General features: G+C 42.3%; 1 protein-coding gene across 13 annotated transcripts in view; it reads left to right on the top strand.

Annotated features, from left to right (window-relative positions):
• The window catches only part of TRPM8 (transient receptor potential cation channel subfamily M member 8), a 94,889-nt gene that overhangs the window by 35,133 nt on the left and 35,243 nt on the right, over positions 1-24,513 (top strand). For 8 of the 13 annotated variants that reach the window (XR_011810751.1, XM_072041198.1, XM_072041197.1 and 5 more), the window contains 3 exons: positions 19,986-20,158; positions 21,739-21,812; positions 22,227-22,383. Coding sequence is in view for 12 of the 13 variants with exons in the window: in XM_072041198.1 (XP_071897299.1) it covers positions 20,069-20,158; positions 21,739-21,812; positions 22,227-22,383 (321 nt within the window). In the remaining variant the exon portion in view is untranslated. Of the gene's footprint in view, positions 1-17,502; positions 17,718-19,985; positions 20,159-21,738; positions 21,813-22,226; positions 22,384-24,513 lie in introns of all 13 variants that reach the window. The other 5 variants (XM_038182415.2, XM_038182414.2, XM_072041199.1 and 2 more) reach the window with 2 other exon arrangements.

Here is a 24,513-nt window from a genome sequence, read left to right as displayed (position 1 = left end):
CTGCTCCTCGTGCATTATGGGGCTCTTGAGGGCCACGGAGCATCAAGGAACACGGATCTTCCAGCCCCCGAGGAGCCCATGAGCTGGAAATATCTGGAGACAAAGCAACTTTGGGGTATAACACAGTCGCCTATAAAACACAACCATCTCTCCATCACTCCTCAGAATAGCTGTGGGCTGAGAGGGGCTGCTGGGGGACTCCGGTGTGAGGCTGTGCTATCACACCATGCCCTGCAGTCACTCTTCAGCTGGGAGGACTCTTTTTCTGCTGACACAACGTCTGTGTGGTGTCATGTTTGTCAGCTGTTCACCCCACTGCTGGTTCATGTATTTAAGCTCTCGTTTTGGTTCCTTAAAAGCTCATGGGGTGGTAGAGAGTGGCTGTGTAGTATTGCTCAGTGCATGCTTGCTGTGTTTTTCTTTGCAGAAAACCCTGCTGCTTAATTGTCTGTGATCAAATTGGTTCTTTCTTGTGCAGGACAGGGACCCCCAGGCAGAGCAGTCATACACACACATGCTGTAACTGGCTCCGGTCCCCAAAGCAATCTCCTTACTTGCTGAGCTTTCTGCTTTCACCAATTTTCTGTAATTTCTGAGCTTGCAAAGCATGTGCCCTAATAATGCTGGCCATAGCCTGTTATAAATATATGTTACTGCTGTGTAGATAACTATATGAGCTTTATGGAAGAAATATGAAGCTTGGGAGCAGGGAAGTCAGAACATCCCTCCCTTTTGCTATTTTAGCCTAACTTACTCCATCTTCTCCTTAGCTCATGGCAAATTTATAACAACTACAGAGAAAAGATTTCCAATAAGTATGAAAAGATTTACACTACCCTTCTAGGACAAATACAGCTGTATCCAGTAGCTACATTGCAAATGCATTTTTTGCCAGAAGGTGGCAGAGTGGGAGGCTTTGCATTTACGGTTCTGGGAAGGTGAATGCCTTTTGTCGCAGCTGATTTTAAAACTGCCTTCTGCCCCACAGGGAAGCTGGCACATGTCCCCAAATAGTTCTACTGCCTGACAGGTCAGATGTTGGACAAATCAGAGAAATAAGGTTTTGGCCATGTGGGTTAAACTGAAATAAGTTTAAGGACTGCCAAACATTGACCTTTCCTGACACACTGTACTATCTTTGAAGGTAAACTAATCCAGTGAAGACATTACAGTTTATGTTAAAATACAAAGTCTGTGCATGTAGGCAAAGAGCTAAATGTATACAAGACTACAAGCTTTGGAACTTCAACCAAAGCATTTGATTAAATAATGCTATTCAAAAGAGTTCAACTAGCTAATCTGTGGCCCTGTTATTGCACTAATTCATAAAGAAGCAATAATGCAAAGTACATTTTTCCTTTTTAAATGTTTCATCAGATTGTGTTGGTACCAATCCCTGGAATATTTATTGATATGTGTTGCATAATTCTCCATTCACCTTGCAGAACTGGCATATATCTGGAGAAGAGAAATCGAAATATGTACTCTATCTGTTCTTATTATCCAATACGTGGCTTTTATTCTGCCTGTAAGGCAGGCATTGATCTAGTACTTGCAACAGGCTGCTAGAGCTGGGGTTTGTGTCCAGCTGTCACAGACACATCAACTTTGGAACAGTAAAAGCAAAGGTCCTCCTGCTGTGTCTCTGCCTCGGGATGTGATGGACTGGTTCATTCTGTGAATTGTTTGATCACACCATGCCTTGGAGGATGCTGTGTGTGCTGTGAAGAGAGTGAAATGGGATTCCTGAGCTGAGGGCTGCCCCTGCAAGCAGTGCCCAGGCAGGACAGAACGCCAGAGCTGCTTGCAGGGAGCTGGGGCTGTTGGGAGCCCAGGACAAGATGAGGGGGTGGACCAGGGCCAGGATCCATCCAGGTGGTCTAGCAGCAGCAGAGAAGTTGAGGCTGTGGGCAAGGTTGCAGCCACAGTCCAAGGCAGGGCTCAGGCCACTATGGCTATGGGCTGGACTGCAGATAGAGGCTCCTGGTACATCTGCTCAGGGCAATTAAAGCCTATTTACACTCAGGGTCCTGATAGTTTGCAGTGTGCTGATCTTTGTGGTTGTGTACTTAGCTCTCTCTTTCTTCCAGCGGTGTCTTCATTGATTTTTTCCCTGTGCTGATGCTACCTGGAAAGCTCGCTGCTCCCTAGGCTTTGTAAGAATGGGAAATGTTTTCACAGATAAATATTGATTAGGCAATGAAGTCCTGATTTATGACTTTCCACATTCAAACAAGGTTCCCAGTATCACTTGGAAAAGCAAGGACAAAATGTATCAGGCAGCCTTTTCTGTTGCTTAAATAGGTCAGCATCAATCTGCACCCAATTCAATGAAGTCTAAGACTGCTCTGATCTAAACTGGTGATTTAGCAGCAGATAGTCTTTTGAGGGTGCTATGGCTGTCCTGTAGTCCTTATTGGCCAAGGATAATTCCTTTGCAGAAATAAATCCAGGCTTACCAACTGAAATGTCCTATGTAATTTGTCATCTGTTGGCCAAGTCCTGGCCCAAAGCTCACTTCCTTGGTTGCCTTCTCAGAGTTAAGATGATATTCCAGTTTGACAATCATTGAAGCCTCTTCTCAAATGTAGATAGGGGCTGTGTATATTCCACCCTGGCCAGCCTGGCAGGACCGAAAAGCTTCCTTCCTGGACAGCGGCACTGCCATTCCCCAGACCCGATGTGCTTGGCTCCATGTCGGGTAGCTGGAGCTGGGGACATGGCTGATTATGTGAGTGAGTGACCTGGGCCTGGGAGCGGGGAGAAAAAAGGGAAATTGAAACATCTTAAAGGAACCGGAGACTTCTGGGGTGGATGAAAAGGCACCTTGAGGGTTGTGGGTTGCAACTGGTGGCATCAGAAGACCCACTGTGGGCCCTAGAAGAAAATAAGAGGCCAGTGGTCAATGCGGAAAGGCAATTAAAAAAAAAAAAATCCCTGGTGTGCACCTAGAGATAAAACACAAGGGACAAGGAACAGACACTGGTGCTGTTCTGCATCCTCCCAGGTCCCTGTGTTTCTCTGTGGATGTGCCTTGATGTAGGTGACTGCCCTGTGCTGGCTGCAAGAGGCAGAAATGGCCAGGTCTCTTCGCTTCTTTCCTATGGCTCTGTAGGGCCTCATTTTTTTTCTTTTTACTTAGGTGAGCAAAAGCCTATGCAAGCAATCTTCTTTGCTGGAGTTGGCATAGCTAACCTGAATTTCCAGTGCCATAGCAGCCTCAGGTAATTTCATAGCAGAATCAGGGATGTGGAATAATGTGACTGGCTTTAAATCTCTGCTCTAATGGTGTGGTTGATATCACCTTTCTGGTACGTGACCTTGTCTGAGTTTTTTTTCAATTATGTCCTGTAGCCCTAACGGCACAGCATCCATTTAGAAAGTAAATTGATATCCCTTTGCCCCTAAGGTTTGGGGGGTTTAGGTAACAGGATCCTGTAATGGAAAGATTAGCTGAGAAATCTGTAAGCACTCTGAGCCCTGTCAGTGGGTGTCTGCACTTGAAATTCTGAAGTGTACGCTTCTTCCTCTTGCAGCCCACACCTGCCACATGATAACGGCACCGAATGTGGGCTGATGTACATTTATGTGCTAGGCAGCCTCTTCTGAGAGGGTGGGAGCCCAGTGAGGCTCTGTTGTGGCTGGTTAGGCAGTGATGTACCTCACGGCTGCCTGCTCCCTCCCAGCACAATGGGGTAGATAATTGGAAGAGCAAAAGCAAGAAGACTCGTGGGTTGAGTTAAAAGTACCTCAGTAAGCAACATTAAAGATGGGTTATTAACCAAAAGATGAAAGAAGAAAAAAAAGGCCAGAAAAACACAAGCCAACAGTGATAAAGAGAACAAGTGATGCAGAAGTTTTGTCTTCAGTGGCTTAATGGCTTTAAACCAGAAGAGACTAGATCTAGATTAGTTTAGACTAATATTAGTTTAGATTAGACATTGAGGTCAGTTTGACCTTGACCCCTCACTTCTGGGATTGATTTGATGCACTTGGTACTGGTAATTTTATGAAATATACCTATGTACATAATATATCTATGTACGTAATCTGTCATATGCATAGTATTGATATTGCTGTTAAAGTATTGACAAGTTTGTAATTGGTAATTAGTATGTGCACTGTCATAATATTCCTAGGTTTGTTGAATATATAATACCAATCTATATTGGCTGCTATGTTGCTGATTTTAACTACCTCTAATTGTCTTCCTGCTAGCTCTAATTGCTGATGCTAGTAATTAGCGCCATTCTCTCAATATCTACTATATGCTTTCCTGGTAGTATCTGTAATAGCCTGATATCTACATCTTTTATTTACATATTTACATTATTAACCAAAGTTTACTTGCTCGTGCTGCTTGGTGGTAATCTGGAGTAAACAGAAATTATTAGAAAGTAAAGCCCCTGTCTCCTCCTGTATGCTGGAATCCTATGAACCTGCTGTTGTGATCTCTCTATACCCACAGGTCAGATAGCCTTTAGGTTGGGGCAGATTGGACACCTCTCTCTCTGGAGCACAGTGGAGTTTGAGGCACTTAAAGAGATTTTGTATGCAAATGCGTGTCCTTTTTCACTCTAGGGAGTTCAAGATTTGCTGTCACAAACAGCAAAGTACTGTAGGCTAGTTTCAGCTCAACATCCATTCCTCTTTCCAGAAACATCTGTATTTCTGTGAGCTTTATTCCCCAGACCTGGTGCTGCTCTGCATTTTAAGGTCATCCAAACTGTTGTAAAGCGTTGTTTACAAATGAGCAGTGGATGCATCTATATGGCTAGATGTATAGTTATGGCAGAAGCATGTATGAGTGACATAATAACCTGAACAGTGTTTTTTGAGAGTGGACTTTTGAAACCTTGGAATGCTGGTAGCTTACCAAGACTAGCCATGCATATTTCCGTTAGCAGCATCTCCTGCTTGCCATCTAACAGCTTTCAAAGACAAACTGCATTTGAAGTGTGGTTCTGAATAGCAGCTCTTATTTGGTCTGCTAAATCTTCTCAGAGAATGGAAAATGAAAGTCCCGTGAAACTTTAAGCACCCTCCCTGTGTTGCTGGTATCTCACTGTCACTTATGTAGTTGCCTTTCTCATGCTATACAGGGTCGCACAAAACTAGGAGGAAAAAATATTGAGATAGAGGCTGCAATGGACTCACTGGGTGATTTATTACTTGGCTGGAGAGGAATAATTAGTAATGGAAGTAACTTTCTAGGTCAAGAGTGGTAGCTAAGTTGACTTGAATGGTTTTTATTAGTATGACTGCTATTGCTCATGCTGTAGAACTTAGGCAAATGTTTCTGAACTAAAACCTCAAAGGTTGACTTCTTCAATTTTGTCACAGCTACTAGACTGGTTTTGCCAACAGTGCATGTGACAGGTATATCATGCAAAAATGTGTGGAAATCAGGGCAAAGTAACTTGTCCTTACACACCTCTGGCAACTGGTAGAGACAAGTGTGCATCTTCTGTGAGGCTACCTTATACCCGTGTACTCAGGGCTGGCTCAAGAAATTTCTGCTCTAGAGAAAAGCTGGATTTGATGGAACAGCATAAATTTATTTTCCCTGTGACAATGATGCCATTGAACATCTATTCTGTCCTATGCTTGTAATGATGGGGACAAGTCTGTGGAGCATCCTAAGGGCTCTGTGAGAGGAGGAAGTAATCTTTTTGGTCCCTGGAAATCCAAACTCCTGTGAAAAGAAATGCCTGCCTCTCCTGTTTGGCTTCTCCCAGGGTGTCTCTTTTCCTGCATTTGTGGTGAATCAACCCCGTGTATACGTACATTTGCTCTTGGCTTTTCTCCCTCGCCCTTAAAATTGTGACAGTGGGAGCCTGCTTAGGGTTAGATGAATTAGGAAGGGAATTTCCATGGCTGGCAGTGGCAGAGAGATTAAGAGGGACCTAAGAGCGGGCTGCTGGGAAGGGAGTGGAGTAGCATGCATAGAGTGGATTTGAATAACAGAGGTCAGAAGACTTGCTTTAGAGATGAGATTTTCAGATACCAAGTGTTGATCTAGCCCTTTCACCATTTAACCTTGCTTTCTATGTGGTGGAAAATTATTGCCCTCATGTTCTCGCTTTGTTCTGTTACAATACTAAATACTCTCCGAGAGATGCTTATCTATGCTGTTAATGTGTAGTAATGGGATTGCTATTTTAAAAAATCAATACAGATATCACACTAAAAAAAGAAGGGTTTATAGATTGGTCTGTCAAAAGCTGTTTTAATAGATCTGTCTGACATTTGAGACACTTTCCCCAAAAGTACGCTTTCAGTTTCAAATTACTTTTTAAATGCTGCTGGTTGCAGATTCCAGGCTAGCTAATACAAGTTGTTAATGGTGAAAACCTTTCTCAGCAGTTCCAGAGAAACTGGAAATCATAAATGCTTTCATTATTTTTTCGATTGATCAAGAATGTGTTCTCTCACAAATGAGGGAGTGGCAGCTCCAAACACATGCTTTGTGTTTGTGGTTTCAGCTATCTGGGAGACGGGAGAAGCTGGGGAGTTGAAGCTGATGTGAAAGTTTAGAACAAATCTTTCTAATACTTCCATTTGCAGTGTGAAAAATTGAATGATGCTGTCTTGATTGAGACTCTTATTTGAGAAGAAAAAAAGAAGCAACTGCTAGCAGCTGTATTTATTATCTAGGTATTTGAAGTTCTCTTTAAAATGCTTCCAGATTTTAACAGTATTTCTTACCCTTCTCATTTCCCCAGCTCTGTATGGGATGTCTCATTGTTCTTTGCATGTCAGTACTTTGCAGTCTTTCTTCTCCCTAAAGGCTTATTAATTACCATTAACAGTAGTTGTTCATCAGATTCAGAAGTATTGGGGCCATATCTTTGGTGTATCTTTCTGGTTGTGATACCAGCTTCACTCTAGTTAACGGTGGTTCTGACTCAATAGAAATAATTAAAGAAAAATAAAATCCAAGTCCAATTCAGTTAGTTTAGCTTTTCCTTCAGTACCGGCCTTTTCCCTGTCTTGTGTAACCAAGTCTCCTGATTTTCCCTAGTCTTCCTTTTGTCACATATGTGCTTACAGAACCCTTCTTCTTGTCTCTGACAACCTTGGCCAGATTCAACTCCTTTAGGACTTGAGCTTTCCTAACTTCATCCCTGGATACTCGGACACTATCTCTGTATTCCTCCCAGGTTCCCTGGCCTTGCTTCCACCCCCTGCGGGCCTCCTTTTTGTGTCTGAGTTTTGCCAGGACCTCTTTGTTCATCCATGCAGGTCTCCTGGCATATTTTGCCTGACTTCCACTCCATCCATTGGGCGGACCACTCTTGAGCTTGGAGGAGGTGCTCCTTGAATAGGTATCAGTCTTTTTGTTCCTGCTTACTGCCAGGGCCTTACCCTACTAGGGCTCTTCGAAGTCTGCTCTTCTGAATCCAGGAGGCCACTCTCCGGGGTTGTGATCTTGCTTTCACCCTGCTCCCTCCTCTTAGGATCCTGAGCTCCACATGGTCACTGCAGCTAAAGCAGCCTTTGACTAGGGACCCAAAAAGGCCCTCCTTGTTGGTGAGTGTCAAGTCCAGCAGATCACCTCTTCGTGTTGGCTTCTCCATTACTTGGGTCAGGTAGTTGTTATTGATGTACACCAAGAATCTCCTGGATTATTATGCCCTGCTGTGTAGTTCCTCCAGCTATCTATGTATCTTCTTGAAGTCCCCTTTAAGGACAAGGGCCTCATGGCAAACACATTCCCAGGCCCCAAATTCTTTTTGGTTTTGGGAAAACAATTAAATATATCAATGAGTGGATTGAATTCAAGGTTTACTTTAAATTGCTTCTCTTTTATTATAGTGCTGCCTATTGTACATAAAGTTGAACTTGTAAACTCCCCCTATAAAGACTTCAGTGCTGCTTAGTGTTTTTAAGCACATAGGCTTGATGGTGGCAGCTGGTTAATAATTAACAGGAAATAATGGTCAATGCAATATATATTTGCTAATTACTCAGCTTCTGCATACATTTTCTATTTTCCATGAGTGTCTTTTCCTTGCAGGACTCTAAAAAAAGTATATTGAGTGTTTTGTTTGCTTTCAGCTATGGTTTTCAGCGGATATTGGCTGAAACAACGACTTGATCAGTCTGACAGCCTCCAGGGAATTTTGTTCCTTTGACTGTATCTCTCTCCTTGCCTCTCCCTGTGTGCTGAAATTCTTGGCAGAGCTGGCAGCTCTGTCTACTAATGTTCCCTTTAATGCTTCTTATTTTAAGACTGTCTTTAGCTCAAAACTTTTCTAACAGTCTCGCCTAGGTGGAGAGTTCGTTCTGAATTTGACCTTAGTTAATTTTCTTGGAAACAGTTTCCTCCCATCACTGGGGAGGAAGAATCAGTCCTACTTTTCTCAAACTGACTTTCCAGCACCAGCTGTGCTGAGAACAAAGTACTGTGTACCGTAGAGGGCTCAGAGTCAGCTCCTCTATGTGGCCACTCAAACCAGGTAATTCAGTCATGTTTTCCCACCTCAGACCTGGAGGGTGACTATTATTTTTTTAATGTGGACTTGGTATGAGCTCTCCTACAAAAACAAAACAAGGAAAACATAACTAACCCAATGCACGTGTGATAGGCAGTTTGTGAAGTCATTTCTTCCTTTTTTTTTTTTTTTTTTTGAAACATAAAGCTTGGCAGGCTGATGAGGAGGGAGTTCATTAGACTTCTTTCATCATATGCTCAGAAGTCACCACACTATAAGCTGAGTCACTGGCAAGTGAGGTGCCAACACTCTTGTCCCTATAGGACTATAAGGGATGAGCTTTTTCTGTTTATCATTGTATTACCTACTGGGAAGTATCCCAGGGAGTCTCAAAGGGAATGGGACAGGGCAATGTGTGATGCCACAGTCAGGCTATTGCAATGCAGAGGAGGCTATCTGTGACTACGTGGGCAGCTGTAACAGGAGTTTACCAGCATCAAAGGTGCTTATTTCTCTGCCTCTGAGCACCTAATGTTGATCTCTTTCCTATGCATGTCAGCCTGAAGTTAAAAACAAACCCATCTTCTTTCTAACGTTGTCTCTTCAATTATCAAAATCCTGGAGCATCTCGGGCCAGTTAACTAGCTCCTCACAACATGTACGATGGAATTGTATTATTACGAAGAAGGACTTGGGAAGTATGCAGGTGAGGTAGTGGCTGGACTGAGGAGAAATAACTAATAACTATCATGCTTACTCTGGCAGTCCCACTCAGTCTTCTACAACAGCTACATTTGCACCTGTGCAATTTCTGACAGAACTGGTAAGTGAATTTAGCTAGAGTCCACATCTGTTCTGAGCTGCTAAAGCAATAGTGCAGTATCTGCCACCAGAAATGCTGTTTTCACAAAGCTGGGGCACCCTAAATGTATTGCTCTGGATGACCTGCATTTATGACCACGCTTTCCAGCTGAACAATGCTCCTGGTACACCCTTCATGTTAGCTCCTTGGGTTGGATGCTTGCTGTCCCATTTTGGTTTATGGAAGTAGGAAAATAAAAACAGAAAGCAATAGGACTTGAACAAGCTACCTCTGACTGCTATTTAGCTATTCAGGGGTTGGTGGTAGGCAGCATGTTCCTAAAAGCATCCATTCTAGTAGCACTTTTGTTGAAAAAACTTTGATTTCTGGGTACAGCTCTTGTCTGGATTAAGAGGAGAAGCTCCGTGTTCAGCATCTTGTGTGTTTTAAGCACTCCAGAAATGTTGCACTAAAATTTCACATCGAGATGAAAGGAAGTCTAATAGTCTGGAGTTTATTAAAAGCAAAAGTTGAGCTTGAAGATGTTGAAATCAGTGCTCTGACACAGGTGGAAGCAGGACTGCCAGTTGTGGAGAGTTCCAAAATGGAAAAACAACCATTTATCCTACTGCAAGCTGACGGGATGTGCAAAGCAAACTTCGGTTATACATTGGTTAGCTGGGCACATGTAATTAATTGCCTGACTATGTATGCTTTTGGCCCATTCCCTAGTAAATCCCATCCTCGGTTAATAAAAGTGTCATTAGCTGCATCTGACAGGGAACCAGGGGTAGGACAGATGACTGTATTTTGATGACAGCTGGGATGTAGGTATGGTTAGCCTGGGAAAAGGTTTAGTGCCCCTCTTGCTCTTGGATTGAATTATTACTTAAGTAAGCCTATGACCTGAGGTAGACTTGGTTCTCTGTGATGGAAGAACACTTTTTTTGTTTTTTAACATATTTCTTGAATGAAATGAAGTCATACTGAAGATACTTGACAAACACCCTGCACTGCAGAGTTTCTCTCTCATTTGCTGGATTCTGAGGCTCAATGTCTCAAAGCAGTGTATAAAGACAAGGCTGTCTCCACTTGTTGATCAGTATCTATGTAGATGGCATGTGCTCTAGTCCATTCTCAGGAAAAAGAAAGAAATATCCAAGATCACAAATAGTAATTGGGAAAATCTCAGCAAGGAAGAGAGGTCTGATTTGGAAAGCAGTCTGTGTTGAAAGGGAGAGTATGGAATCTCCAACAATAAATGTTTTTAAGGATAGATTCATGAGCCATCCATCAGAAATGAAAAAGTATCTCTGATCTTTCTTTAGGGAAGGGAAAAAGTTATCTCTCCCTAGTTTATATAGTCTCACCAACCCAACAGTTTGAACAGGTAATTGGTTGGCTAGAAAGCAGCTTTCCCAAATGATCTGAGGGTCCTGCTGGACGTGAAGTTGAATGTGAACTAGTAGTGTTCTGTGGCACCAAAAGCCAATGACATCTTGGGCTGTATCAGCAGCAACATAGCCATCAGGTCCAGAAAAGCGATCCTTCCTTTCAGTTCAGCGCTTCTAAGTCCCTCTCCTCCCATGACATTATTTTTGGTGGATTTATTTCACTTTTTAAGGCTTTTACAGAAAGAATCTGACAGTGTTCTGTTCATACCTATTAATATTTCACACAAAAATGTGCTTTTAAAGCTTTCTGGGCTAACATGCATATCAGTGATTTCACCCATTTTTTTTCCCAGTGCGATGTACTCTCACATTATAAATAAATACAAGTGTCTGCATTTAGGAATTTAAATTGTTAAAAAGGATTTTAAATGCTAGTGAAACAGCAGAATAAGTAATAAAAGAGGGTAGGACTACAACTTTCTGTTCTGTCAACCCAGTTTTCAAGTTCCCATAACAATAGGTCTTTATATCCTTGCAAGGTAACACTTACACTTGTGTAGGAGACTTGTCTTCTTTAAGTGAGCATAGCAGGACACTCAGACTAGTAAGAGGTGGTTCTAATAAATTTGGACAATGTTAGTAATTCCTTTTGAACAGTTCAAATATCCGTAATTGCTATAGTATAGCAATTTCGCACCAGGTTATCTTCTTTTTAGTGTGCCATTTAGCATGTCATTGTAGACTTGATGGAGAAGTGTGTTACATCTTGGAAAAACAGTTGGTTAAAAATAACAAAATTGCTTTCAGTATTTCCTATTAAATCCTTGTGACTAGAGCAGCCAGCTGGGAATGACATTCTACATGGTTTTCCACTGAAAAGGAGTAAGAATCACAGGAGCTGGTACCTTTTATACAACTTTGATTGATCTCCAGCAGTGCACCTGCCTGCCTGAATATAGGGAGAAGTGAGTAGGCACAAAGTGTTGTTTCTTCACAGAACTATATCTTCTGAGCGGTTGTTTCCACAGACACAATTTTAGCTCTTCTGGGTTTTCCAAGGTCCATGAAGAGCTTAACCTCAAAGAAGCTCTGTTGTTTGTATTTTCATTGCCAGACTTACACCGTAACAGGATTTATCATGCCTACGCTTTAGGTAGGACTCTAGTATAGCTTCAGTGGTTTCATTGAACTTTCTTGGAATGAAAAACACCTTCTGAAGCTGCTAATTTTATGTGATCTTAATATATTAATTAAACTTCAACTGTGTAAGTAGGCTCAGTTAAGGTAATTGTAACTTTTGGTTATAAACAAGAAGTGAAGCCAACAAGTTGTATTGTCCAAAAGGAAAGAAACTTATTGTGGTGGCTGGTAGGTGCACAGAGCATCCCAGTACTTCATGTACAGTTCTTTCTGCTGGGAGAAATTAGTAAGTTGGTGTCATAGCATGGAGAAGGACAGATCTTCCAGCACTACAGCGTAGGTACTAGAGAATAGAGGCAGAGACCAAACCAAGTTCCAAGTACAAACCTGAGGAGGGACCCTCCTTTCCTCTTTCTGCCTTGGTGTAGTTCCTTTCCATTTGTTTTGGGCACAGAAATGACTCCATGGCGGCAAGTCACATGAAGGAGATTGCTCTCTGCTCTCCTTCAGGCTGGTCCGTGTGACGGGAAGGAGCTGATGCTCTACACCCATGCTTAGTTTCATGCACAGCCCTGTAATACTGATGGAGCTGGTGCCTAACTCAATGCTCTGCCTGTGATTCTTGTGACTTCTTTGTCACAAAGGGTGTGTGTGTATAAGTCTACCCTTGTGCTTTTACTTAACCTGAAGAGCTTACTTCATTTCAGTGCATTTGTGGGTTCCTTGCTGCTATAATATTGATTTGTCCTTCCTGCAGCATCTTCTGATGTTCTCCTCAGCCACTGATGGGAGGGACAGTGGGGATGGGATGAAATGACAGGCAATTATTCTTATTTCTTCACAGGTCTGTTGTGGAGTCCATGCCAACTATGTTCAAGGTGCTTTTGGGGAGAAGTGCTAATGTCCTATCTCATAGTTCACATTAAACAATTTTAATTGCTTTCCTCTCCCTCTCTTGTAACGCTTCAGAAATACAGTTGAGCTGAGCTGGAGACAGAATGAAACGGATTTGTTTTCCCCAGGGGAGAATGGATCGTACCGTCTCCTCCTCCAAAATCACAACATAACAGGGTAAAGAGTCATACAAGCTGTTATGCCTTCCCAAGGTGAATTTCTGCAGTTTGGATGAAAAGGGAAGAAGTGGGTCATTATAGGAAACCATAAAAGGGGGCGGGATGCACTGGGCAAGGGGTGCAGAGGGCAAGTCATGCACAGCAAATGAGCTCCTATGTGAAACTGCATCTGTAGAAATGTTTCAAGACTGTTAGTAGACTGTAGCCAAAGCAAAATAAATCTACAGGGATTTCAGTAATAGAAATAGGTGGTGGGTTTTCTTTGTTTGCTTGTTTTCTTCTTTTGTGCATCTCCATGTAACACTTCACTTTTGTTTCTGTAATTACTAAGTACCCTGGCTGTTCCACAGCAGGATTTGGCATCTTGTTCTCTCTGGTGATCCGTGGGGAAAATTTTGATGAGGAAAGGATGGCGATGACACTCAGACTAAATGTTTTACTTCTTTTGCTAATTTGATCCATGATGCTTGGATAGTGCTGCAAAGCCCATCTATGCATCTGCTTGGGCTGTACCATGAGTTTTGGGTGGGAACAGATGACCTCAGAGTATTTGCAGCCATCGAATGCCGTAGCATGGTGGTTACACTGTGAAACTCCATAAGCCTACCTCCAGTGAGACATTGTCTTTAAACAGAGCTAATAGCTTGTGGCTCAAAGATCAGCCAAAAGAACCTCGATCCTAATACGGATTTCACAGCCAATAGTTAGCAAATTTAATGCTGTTAGCCCATGATAGTCTATTTGGCACTAAAAAAAAAATCACTCAGTGAGGTGAGACTGAGTTAAAAACAACAAAAGAAGACATTACAAGTGAATGAACATATTGGTTGACTTCACAGGTGTGCTGTCAATCCTGCCTTCGGCAACAAAAAGCTAGTTATAAGCTCTCATTGGTCCCAGGTTGGAAGGTGATTTACTGACAGCTACTGATCTCATAGGATCTGCCAATCTGCAAAGTGGAGACTGCAGGGTTTAGAAGTCCCTGTAGCTCTTCAGGCACCATTTGACTTAAATCTGCTCTTTGCTTTATGCTTTTTATTTTGTATTTTTTAAAATATCAGTAGGGTCATTTGTATGCAGAAGCATTTTTCTTCCCTTCCTTACAGTCTCTTATTGGCTATTGGTGCAATGGAAAATATTTTTATACCTACGTTGCTTTCCATTTCTTAGTAATACAAATGCTTGCTGTATTTTGATACCTGCATGCATAATGGTACTGGTAATCTCTGAATGCCGATCTTGAGGATTTTTACTTCATTGATCGCAAAAACATGGCTCTTTGGCCATGATCTGAAGAAGAATCCCTATTAGCACCATTTCTGTTGTTCAGAAATACTCACCTACCTTTAGTCCTAAACTCGACTCAAAATAAACTCAAAATACATAAATATTATAATTAACATATATGTATACAATATATAAATATTAAATGATAATGTAAGTATTAAAATATACAACTATTGTAAAATATATCACATAATTGTCTAGCTTGGAAGAGACCTCAAGATCATCGAGTCCAACCTCTAACCTAACACTAACAGTCCCCACTAAACCATATCCCTAAGCTCTACATCTAAACGTCTTTTGAAGACTTCCAGGGATGGTGACTCCACCACCTCCCTGGGCAGCCTGTTCTAATGCCTCATAACCCTTTCAGTAAAGAAGCTCTTCCTAACATCCAACCTAAAACTCCCCTGGCGCAACTTTAGCCCATTCCCCCTCGTCCTGTCACCAGGCACGTGGGAGAACAGGCCAACCCCCACCTCACTACAGCCTCCTTTAAGGTATCTGTAGAGAGCGATAAGGTCACCCCTGAGCCTCCTCTTCTCCAGGCTGAACAAGCCCAGCTCCTTCAGCCGCTCCTCGTAGGACTTGTTCTCCAGGCCCCTCACCAGCTTCGTCGCCCTTCTCTGGACCCGCTCAAGCACCTCAATGTCCTTCTTGTAGCGAGGGGCCCAAAACTGAACACAGTACTCGAGGTGCGGCCTCACCAGAGCCGAGTACAGGGGGACGATCACCTCCCTAGCCCTGCTGGTCACACTGTTTCTGATACAAGCCAGGATGCCGTTGGCCTTCTTGGCCACCTGAGCACACTGCTGGCTCATATTCAGCCGACTGTCCACCATCACTCCCAGGTCCTTCTCTGCCTGGCAGCTCTCCAACCACTCATCTCCCAGCCTGTAGCTCTGCTTGGTGTTATTGTGCCCCAGGTGCAGGACCCGGGACTTGGCCTTGTTAAACTTCATGCAGTTGGCCTCAGCTGAGGTCAAGTCAAAATACTCCTTGGTATTCTCTGTGAATTAAGAAAGACAGCAAGTTCTGTGGTGTTTGGCTAATTCTCACTGAAATTTCTCCAGTGGAAGTAGAGACCTGATTTTGCTGGACTACAGGAGACATTCATGTATTTGATGTATGTTTGGAATACAAGTGATAGCAATTACGTCTTAAATATGTATTCTTAAATCAAGAATGCAGATGTGCTGGTAAGTGTGAATTAGTGCCAATGGGGGAGTTCTTTTTTTTGGAAACTGTTGATCATCTTTTCCCAGGGAGATTAAAGAACTGCTAGTGTGTTCACAGATCATTTCTGACTTAGCGTGGGGTGCAAACTCCCTCACCAGAGGTACAGGTGGATTTGCTACATTTGAGAGACACAAAGTGCTCCCAAAGATCATTTTTACTATGCCCAGGACCAGGCAGAATTCTGCAGTTGCTTTTTTAAAAGAATGTTTTAGGCCCCCTTTTATGTGGCTAGGGCACTTATTGCAGATATAAACCCCGGGTAAAGATTCATTTTTCAGTGCCTCAGTGGTTTTGGTGCATGACCACGTTGCTAACGTCTGCCTCTGAAAACTCTGTTCCTGTGAACAGAAGTGTTTTAGCTACCTCTGAGCATTAGCTGCACGTCTTTGATATGTTTCCTTATGTTCCTGGAAAGTAGTGGATTACAGGTGAATTATGTCTTTGGGCTGAACACACGTGGCAGAAGCAGGCTGAAATCCCTCATGATGGAGAAAAAGCTCACTGGCATGTGCTGTTCTAGTGCAGGTTTGTCTCCTGGATGGTGAAATGGCATCCCACGTTGCTGGGTACAGGTTGAGCGAGGAAACTAAATAAAGGAAAACTTTTCCTTCAGTTTGGCAGAGCACAAGAAATAAAATACAAACCATTAATAGCTTCAAGTGGTTTTGGACTCAACCAGTTTTTACTGCAGCTTAAGGTAGGTTTCATGGGATAGCTCTTACAAAGCAGGTGAAGTGGGATGTGTGTGTAATGCTTACAGGCACTGGCTTTAGCGAGGACTTAAAGTTCTGCAATCATTCTGTGATTAAAATGAGCAACATTTAGAGTCTAAGTTCCTTCTGCCCTTTTGTTCCTTATTTTGTAGTTGAACCAACTGGATAACAAAGCTAAGAGGGAAAGAAAATGAAGGAATGAAGTGCATGGTAGCTGCCTTTTTGTAAGCTATCAATTACTAATGTGCAGTATGTCTAGCAGGGGCAGGCACATCACCGTTAAAAACTGCAGAGTGAGTTAAATGAAATCTTCTGCAAATGCAGATGTGTGTACGACAAGGTAATGTGAGATTTAGGGTAAGTAAAGCTGTCTCTGTCACAGAAGGAAAGATCGCTCTGAGGATGGGGAAATCTGGATCCATTCTCTTTCTTGCTGGTGCTGCTTGGCATCAGCATCTTCATGGTGCCAGTCCTTGGTGTGACAGGAGGCAAAAATGCTTCTGAGCCTCTTTACTTCTGTTGCAAAAGCAATAGAGGTACGTTTGCTGAGACTTTCTGGTGGTTATCCACATACGTGTCTGGGTCCACTTGGACTTCATGCTGGGAACAGATTCCTAGGAGCATCATTCCCTCAGTTTCTGAGAGGAGCAAAGCCTGGGATGGGGTGTGTGGAGGGAGCCCAGCACACACCAGGGGGCTTTTGAACTTGAATAATTTGGGATCGTAATTCAGACTGCCTTTGCACGGCTTAGTGACACCCCTGATCAGAAGGAGCTAGCACTGTGAGCCTCTACTTGTTTTTTATAGTTTTTATAGTTGTTTTCAACAGCAGGTCTTTAATTGCACCACAGACTGGTTTTGCCTCGGGCCTTTTGGGCAATATGGCTTTTGTTCTTTTCCTCCTGTGGTTCTGGGGTTCCTGTCGGGTTACCACTTCTGTCCTCCACAGCTGGATGCAGTTTGTCCTTTGCGTGCTCATCTGTGGCAGTGCAAAGTCAAATAGGGTTGTGGGGAATGGTTGAGCTGGACACGGGGTGACATCTGTCCCAAGTGGCTGACTAGAGGGATGTAGGAGGTAGTTCAGCAGCACACAGGATAACTTTGCTTCCCATAGGAGGAGTGGGCTGGGAACAACGTGGCTCTCCAAGGAGGTGCTGTAAATTTCATGGCAATAGAAGTTACTTTTATCAAAGCGTAGAGATACATGGCTGTTCATTTTGGAACTGTAAACATTAAAATCTATTTCTTTATTCCCATAAGCATTTTGTTATATTTCTAGCTTTTTAACAGAGCTGCTGATGAGATAAATGATCTGCAGTATTGTTATCAGATTCTACAGCATGCTGGCAGCAGGTGGAGCAGAAACTTTGCCGTTCTCCACCTCCTGCAAATAACCTGCAACAGTCATTTATTTCCCAGGTCCTGCTGCTGTTACGTCTTCCTCCATCACTAATTGGTGAACAATCCTGCCGATGCTTGCTCCCGTGCATTTTCTCTTCCCCCGTGCCCTCCCTTAAAAGGAAAGCATGACACGGATTGAAAAAGGTGGGGCTTTGCAAGCCGAACTATATCAAAACCTTCATCTTTGAGTAATGATTTCAGTAGGATTGCTGGGGCATATTCTGGAGACTTTGGTAAGTGCTCCACACTGGTACATGATTAGCCTTTGTTTTTATCTGTGCTCAGGAGTAAATACTGTTCATATGCTGAGGCTGAGGTAGCTGTACCTCTGAAGTTGGGCACTGTCCTTTCCTTTTTAGAAGCTGACACTTAAAGCCAGTTGCTAGAATTATGTCGATGTAAATAGTGGTTGGATTTATCTGAAACCTTTCTGGAAGTGGAAGCTGGTTTTGATTTTCAGATGCAGACAAGATTTTTAAAAGCCTATTTATTAAAGTTTCCTTTATTAAAAGTTATTGTTTATGACTTCTATTTTTTTTCCCCATTAGACTCTTCCAGGATGAAGATTTCCTTGGAATATGCTCCTCTAAGTGCTATGGAAACCATATACTTAGTCTTACAGTTTAGAGGATTATTCCTGCTTTTATCTACTGTTTAGTATTCTCAAAAACTTGTCAGTTTGAAAAGCTTACATTTTAATGCAATGGTCTGTGCTTTAAACAGTGCCTTCCTATATATTTAATGGGTTTGAAATCTGATCAAAAATGAATTGCTTCTGCCTGTTACATAGACTGAAGCTGTGACGTCTATTAAAGTGTGTACAACTGCTATTATTTCTAACACTTGTGGTGTTAATGAGTTTCTCTCCTAAATATCTGCTAAGCACTGTGGTATCAAAAACTTGAAATTGAAATTGTGCTATCAAAACTTGAATTGAAATTTAAGTCTAAGGTTTTCAGTGTTCCTTTGCACTCCTGCTAACTTTTTTCAATTTGTTTGCAGCCTATTCATTCTTAGCAATTATTTTAAAATGCAGGGAGACAACCTTTGAATTTCTTTAGTATTTTGAATGAATAACGTAATGCCCTTTTTTCCATTTAATCTTATCTCTATACAGTTATGTCCATGGCCACTTTTCTGGTGTTAACTTACTAAAGAAATCAACAGGTAAAGTAAAACTCAGCCAAAAAACGTTGCATAAAATCAGACCAACACATATTTCTTCCTGCACAACTTTTATCTCAAATTATACCTTTTACAAACATTTTTCTACATCAGAAGTCAATGATGTGAAATGATGAGAACTGCATACTGGGTTAGCTGGAACTGTCTCCCTGTGCATAAGCGATGTGATGGAGAATGCTTGCTTTTGTTTTAAGCAATCTAGTGAATTTTAGGGACAACACCCTCCCAGTCATCACCTTCTTGGTTGATACCAGAATTATTTAGAATGCTTTTTGCAATCTTCTAGTGCTCTGTAGCACAGCTCTGTAGCCCAGACCCGAGGTTCACCCTAAGAAGGGGCTGGTCCCGCTGGGAGTTTGCAAGGGGGTGCACATTTGCAGTGGCCCACACAAACCCACTGTGGGGAGGATTTAGAGACTAGCACCCCCAGCAGCTGGCACCGGGTGCAGGGGCTGCGGCCCTCCAGTCTCACTCAGCAGCAGGCATGTGGTTCAGAACAGAGGTATTTCGGAAAGAGTAAATTAGGAAAACAGCACAGGCTGCAGTGGTCAGCCAAGCAAGCCTGGTAACCAGCACTGGTTTGTATGCAACCAGCTCCTTTTATACCCTTTTCTGCCCATTCCTCCCTTGTTCCTTGTAAATGTAATGTAAAGGGAATTGAAGCACTTGCTGTTGGCATAAAAATAAATTTGTTCTGTGCTTTGGGATGTCATGCAAATGAAGTGATCCTCCTTCAAAGGCAGTGAAGTTAGTGCAGGTGTCTGCTCTAGAGGGTGACTGATGTGTGTTCGGCTCCAGGGCTGGCTCATTAACTTTCAGATGCAATAAACTTTAAATCCACCTACTCCTCAGGTTGCATCGTTGCTAAAGCAGCGAATGGAGACATGAGGGACCTGAGTTCAGGTGCTGCAGTGCTGCGTCTGCTCTTCTGGTGTGCTTCTTTTTACACTGCAGTCCATTTTCTGTGGTTGAAATGTGTCTTATTAATATTCCATTTAATTTGTAAACACACTGAACTAGGAACTGCTCATTGTATTGAAACAATAGCCCAAATCCTCAGCACGCCCATCAGAGATGGGAAGGCAAAGAGAGCTAAGATACTGCAGTGAATTGAGTGGTGCAGGGTGGCACATACACTCCTTCCTCAGAGCGTGTTGACTTGGAGTTATTTCTGAAGTGAGGAAAGAAGGGGGAAAGTCTTTTTGTGGAATGAAATAGGAGAAAAGATCTCTGAATGGTAGTTTCACATCTGAGGAGTCAATTTACTTTTAAAATCTCTCTGCTGGATTTAAATAAGTCCTCTTTTGCCTTCCCAGGGTGCTGAGTGTCCTTGTTGATTTTACCTGTTGGAAGCAGTGACCATTACAGTGAGCCTTTCCACCTCTGCCACACAGGCACCATGAGACACCGAAGAAATGGCAATTTCGAGAGTTCCAGACTTCTCTGTTCCAGCATGTCTCGCAGCATGGACGTGTCATACAATGACAGTGTGAGTATCAGGTACATCCTTGATAAGCTTGGGTACTGCCTTGGGAGTGGGCCGCAGTGGTTACAAAATAGGTCATGTCAGGAGAAGTTTGACTGATTTGTCAGTTTTCCTTTCATGGAGTTTTCCCAGGCAAGTGAACCTTCAGGCAATAATGGTACTTTGCTGACTTGCTGGAAGTCTAAAGGTGTATGTATTCCTTTTGATCTGTATAAATTTTTTGTTCATTGTTAGTCATTTCTGGTTTAAAATCCTTTTTCACATTTTGGTTAGAGACAAATCCTCTGCCTCTATAGAGAAGAACTTCCACCTCTTCATTTGATGGCAAAAGCTGACAACAGATAATTACATTAAAATCCCTTTCAAGCCTCAGTCATTTGCTGATCACAGTCTGGCAGTGTTCTTGCTTCTGCTAGGCTTGAAAGTGCTGTAATGATTAGCTCTTATGTCTTTAGCCTGTAAAAACCACAAAAATGAAAAAAAAAAAAAAAGTTGAAGGAACCGCTTGCTAATTATGTTCTTTTCCATTTCATTTCCTTTGGATATTATACTCATGTTTTGGATATTACACTCATTTTGAATGCTTTTCCACTTGGAAGAACTTTCTTTAACTTCTGTTTAACTATGAACAAACTGGTCTCTCAAACAGTCTCTCAAACTGGTAAACTAAGCTGTAACTGTATTCCTGTGCTTTTGATCCCAAGCAAAATCTTGGATTGCAAATCCAAGCTGGGCTTTAAAAACAAACAAAAAAAAAACAACCTCAAGCCGTTGTCTGTAAGTGAGAAACTTTTTTTTTCCTTTTGTTCTCCTGGCCTGCAAAGACAGATTAGGAAAGAATTTGTAGCTCAAAAGTTTGAAAGCTTCCCCTGAATTTCTGGAGTTTAAAGGTTAATGTGACAGTTTCGTGTGGTTAAACAAGTCGGAGAAACTTTGTGTTCCACTGAGCTCACATAAAGCATGACTTAAGTTCAGGTCTCCTACTGGAGTCTCTGTGTTGAATTGAAGTAGTCTCTACCCAAGAGGATATTCATGTCTGCTTTTCAGAAAAACAGTGTTGGTTACAGTGATTTAAGCACTTTATGGACCAGAGTTAATCACTGTTTGGGAAGTATTTTCAGTTTTAAGTGCTGAAAGTTGTTTGGAAAAGTGGCAATGCACGCAAATAGAAATCTCTCTAGCCTATAGCTGACTCTATTGTGATATTGGATGCAAGCAAGAAGTTTTCTTTGGGGTCTTTTGGATTAAAACTGCTGAAATTCAGGTAGGCACTCTAGCAATGGTATGAAATCTGCTTTGCTGTTCAGGATTTTTTATGAGAGGAAGCCCCGCTTTTTACCTCTTTAGTGTATTTTTTGGGGGGGGGAGGGGGGGGGGGAAATGCCCATTTGTGATTTTTTGTAGTCTTTTGTGTCATGTCAATTTCCCTCAGTGCTTTCTATGTTCCCCCAGCCATCCATGTTGAGAAAGCAGACCTGAAAAGTTGCACCAGTTTCACTTTGTGCTTGAGCTGACTATGCTGTTACTGAGGTCTGTACTGTTTCATGAGCTATTGGAAGTAATATTTCTTTTTTCCCCCCAAGGATTTGGTCAACTTCATTCAAGAAAACTTCAAGAAGAGAGAATGTGTCTTTTTTACAAAGGACACCAAGTCAGAGTAAGTAGAGATTTTTCTCTTGTTTTGCAGACATCAGGGAGGCTGGGAGCTGAGGGTATTTTCTTCCTGCTAGGCCATGTGGCAGAGGCCAGTCAAGGAGCAGACCTGAGTCCCATGCATGACTGGTGCCACAACTCCTCCTGCTGCTTGGTTTGTTTTATTTGTACAACCCTGCTCCCAGACTTTTCATTTGGGACTGCTACTGTAGTTATGCTGTGTTTCACAAGCTCCAGATTTGTTGCAGAACAATACTTCTTGGAAATGTCCTGGTAGAGGAGAAGTTTTGAAGGTGGTGTCAATTGTGAAAAATTCCTGTCTCTTGTTAATAAAAATAGTTACCGAAAGAATTGAGGGCTTACTTTTCTGTACTCAGAACAATAACTGGAGTTTGGTGCCTCTTCACTCTTCTTTTAGGGGCAACTTGTGTAAGTGTGGATACCCTGAAAATCAACATATAGAGGGCACTCAGATTAATAACAATGAAAAATGGAATTATAAGAAGCACACTAAGGAACTTCCCACTGATGCCTTTGGGGACATTCACTTTGAAAACATGGGAAAAAGAGGCAAGGTAAGTGATAATATTAAAGGTATGTGTTAGGCCCCTATTGGGTGCCCCACATTAGGAGTCCTGAATCCAATGGCAGCAAAAGCTTCTAAAAGCAGAGAGGGTGCAGCTGGAGTATATTTTATTTTTAAGGAAATAGAAAGAGGCTACAAAGGAGACAAGATATCAAGCCATGATAGCTATAATAAAGAATAATTTCTTCTGTTTTAATAGTTTTTATAGGCAGGTGATGTTGGAGGGGTGAAAAGAGGTTATCTTTTTCCAAGTGTGGCAAAAGAATGAAGGTGATGCTCATTTACTTCTTTATTTTTTTCTTCTCTTCATGTACCTAGTTTTATTGTAATTTGCATGTTAATACAATTCTGAAGGCCTGGAGTTTGGAGGAAATAACTTCAACTAGACGTGTGATGTCTGTCACTGGGACTCTCGTACCCCACGTGTACCAATGTCCATTTGCAGTAGCATTTTGTGGTCCTCATCTATACTGAAATGTGGTGGTGTTGAAGAACAACTCAGCACCTTTTTACCTACCTTTAGTAGTGGACCCAACATGCTGAGTTCCAATGCCTGAACAATCAGGTTGCTAATACAGATACTTTGTTCCTGACTGTCTGATTTTAACACCAAGGCAAGATTGTTTTCTTGATTGTTTTCCTCATCCTTTCCAGTGTGGACTAACCTATGCTTTAGAAAGAAAAAGGTGTGAGGATGTACACCAGTGTAACTCTTGGGACAGGAGCATGTGTAGCATGTTTTACCTTGGAAAGTGCAACAGGATCCATGAGATAACCATAGGGCTTTAATCTGTAAGGATGTAAGACCTATCTTCTGAGGACTGGTGCTCTTCAGTACACAAGTTGTCATGCCTGCTTGACACAAAATCGTTATTGATGCTTTATAATGGCTTTAAAATTGTGTGCAATGTCATTCAGCACCTGCCAACAGAGCTTGCTGGTCACTCATGTGTATTGCCTTCCTCCCTAATTGTTCTGTGTGCACAGTCTGTGGACATACAGCTTTTCTTTACATACGTTCCTATCTTATGCCCTGTACTGGACACTCTGAAAGGTGCTTTGGGATGTTGGAATGAGGCCTTTTGTGCTGCACGTAGAATAATAGAGTAACTTTGTTTAGAAATCTTTCTGAATTTTTCTGGTAAAAACTCCTGCTCAAAGCACACCCAGTTTGTGTGACAGGGCTCAGGCCCCTGCCCAGTTGAAGTCTGAGTATTCCCTGGGGTGGAGAACCTACAATGAGGGTAAATTCATAGAAAACATAAGATATCAGTGGAACTTCAGAGCCTTTATTTTTCCTCCTTCTTTCTCTTTTCCCCCTCACCTTGAAGCCCCCTCCCTTCAAATCCAAGGTAATCAAAAACTGTTTTCAGTGAGGGAAAAGATGTTTTATTCTGTGCTGCGCTTGAATACCTTTCTGAATTCAGCTCCTGAGACGCCTCATTGCCGGTGTTTGAGGAGCGGATGAGTGTGAGCGGGAATAGTTGGAGTGCACTAGTTGGGTGTACCAGGCAGGTGGCACTGTTGTATCTTGGAGAAAGCAAGTGGCTAACCCGAGGTATTCACCTGACTGAGTACAGACTCAGCAAGGACTGTAGAGGTGGGAAGTGCCAGATGAATAGTTGGTGGTGCATGGAATACAGCTGAGGTGTGTTTACGATTACACATCCTGATGATATACGAGAGAACAAGTTGAACTGCGTGGGCAGGTCAGCTTCAGTACCTGCTGTGTTTTTTTATTATTATAGCTTTATATAGATGAAAACAAGTTATTCAGCTGGAAACCTTTATCTGCAGATGAAACAAAGCTGTATTCATAAAGATATAAAGGACTTTGTGTTATCAGTACAGAGCCTTGTACAGGAGAAATTCCTTCTAACTATAGAGCTAACAAGGTTTGCATTGGGGATTGTTTAGCAGCTCTGTGGAGCAGTTGTTTCTGGCAGCTTCCCCTCTCCTGCAGAACACCCAGTTCTCCATGCATTTGATCATCCTTGGAGTAGATGCTGTGAGATGCCATTAGCTCTCGTGTAGCACCTTGAACCTTTTAGGCTTTCTCTGTGATGTGCTGTTCTGAGCCAGATGCAATAACTAGCCCTGGGAACCCTTCCTAGAACAG

This window comes from Anas platyrhynchos, chromosome 7 (genome assembly GCF_047663525.1).
Source record: "Anas platyrhynchos isolate ZD024472 breed Pekin duck chromosome 7, IASCAAS_PekinDuck_T2T, whole genome shotgun sequence".
In the NCBI taxonomy this organism is placed as follows: domain Eukaryota; kingdom Metazoa; phylum Chordata; class Aves; order Anseriformes; family Anatidae; genus Anas; species Anas platyrhynchos.
Note: the sequence above shows the minus strand (reverse complement) of the source record. Positions and strands in the feature narration are given on the sequence as shown.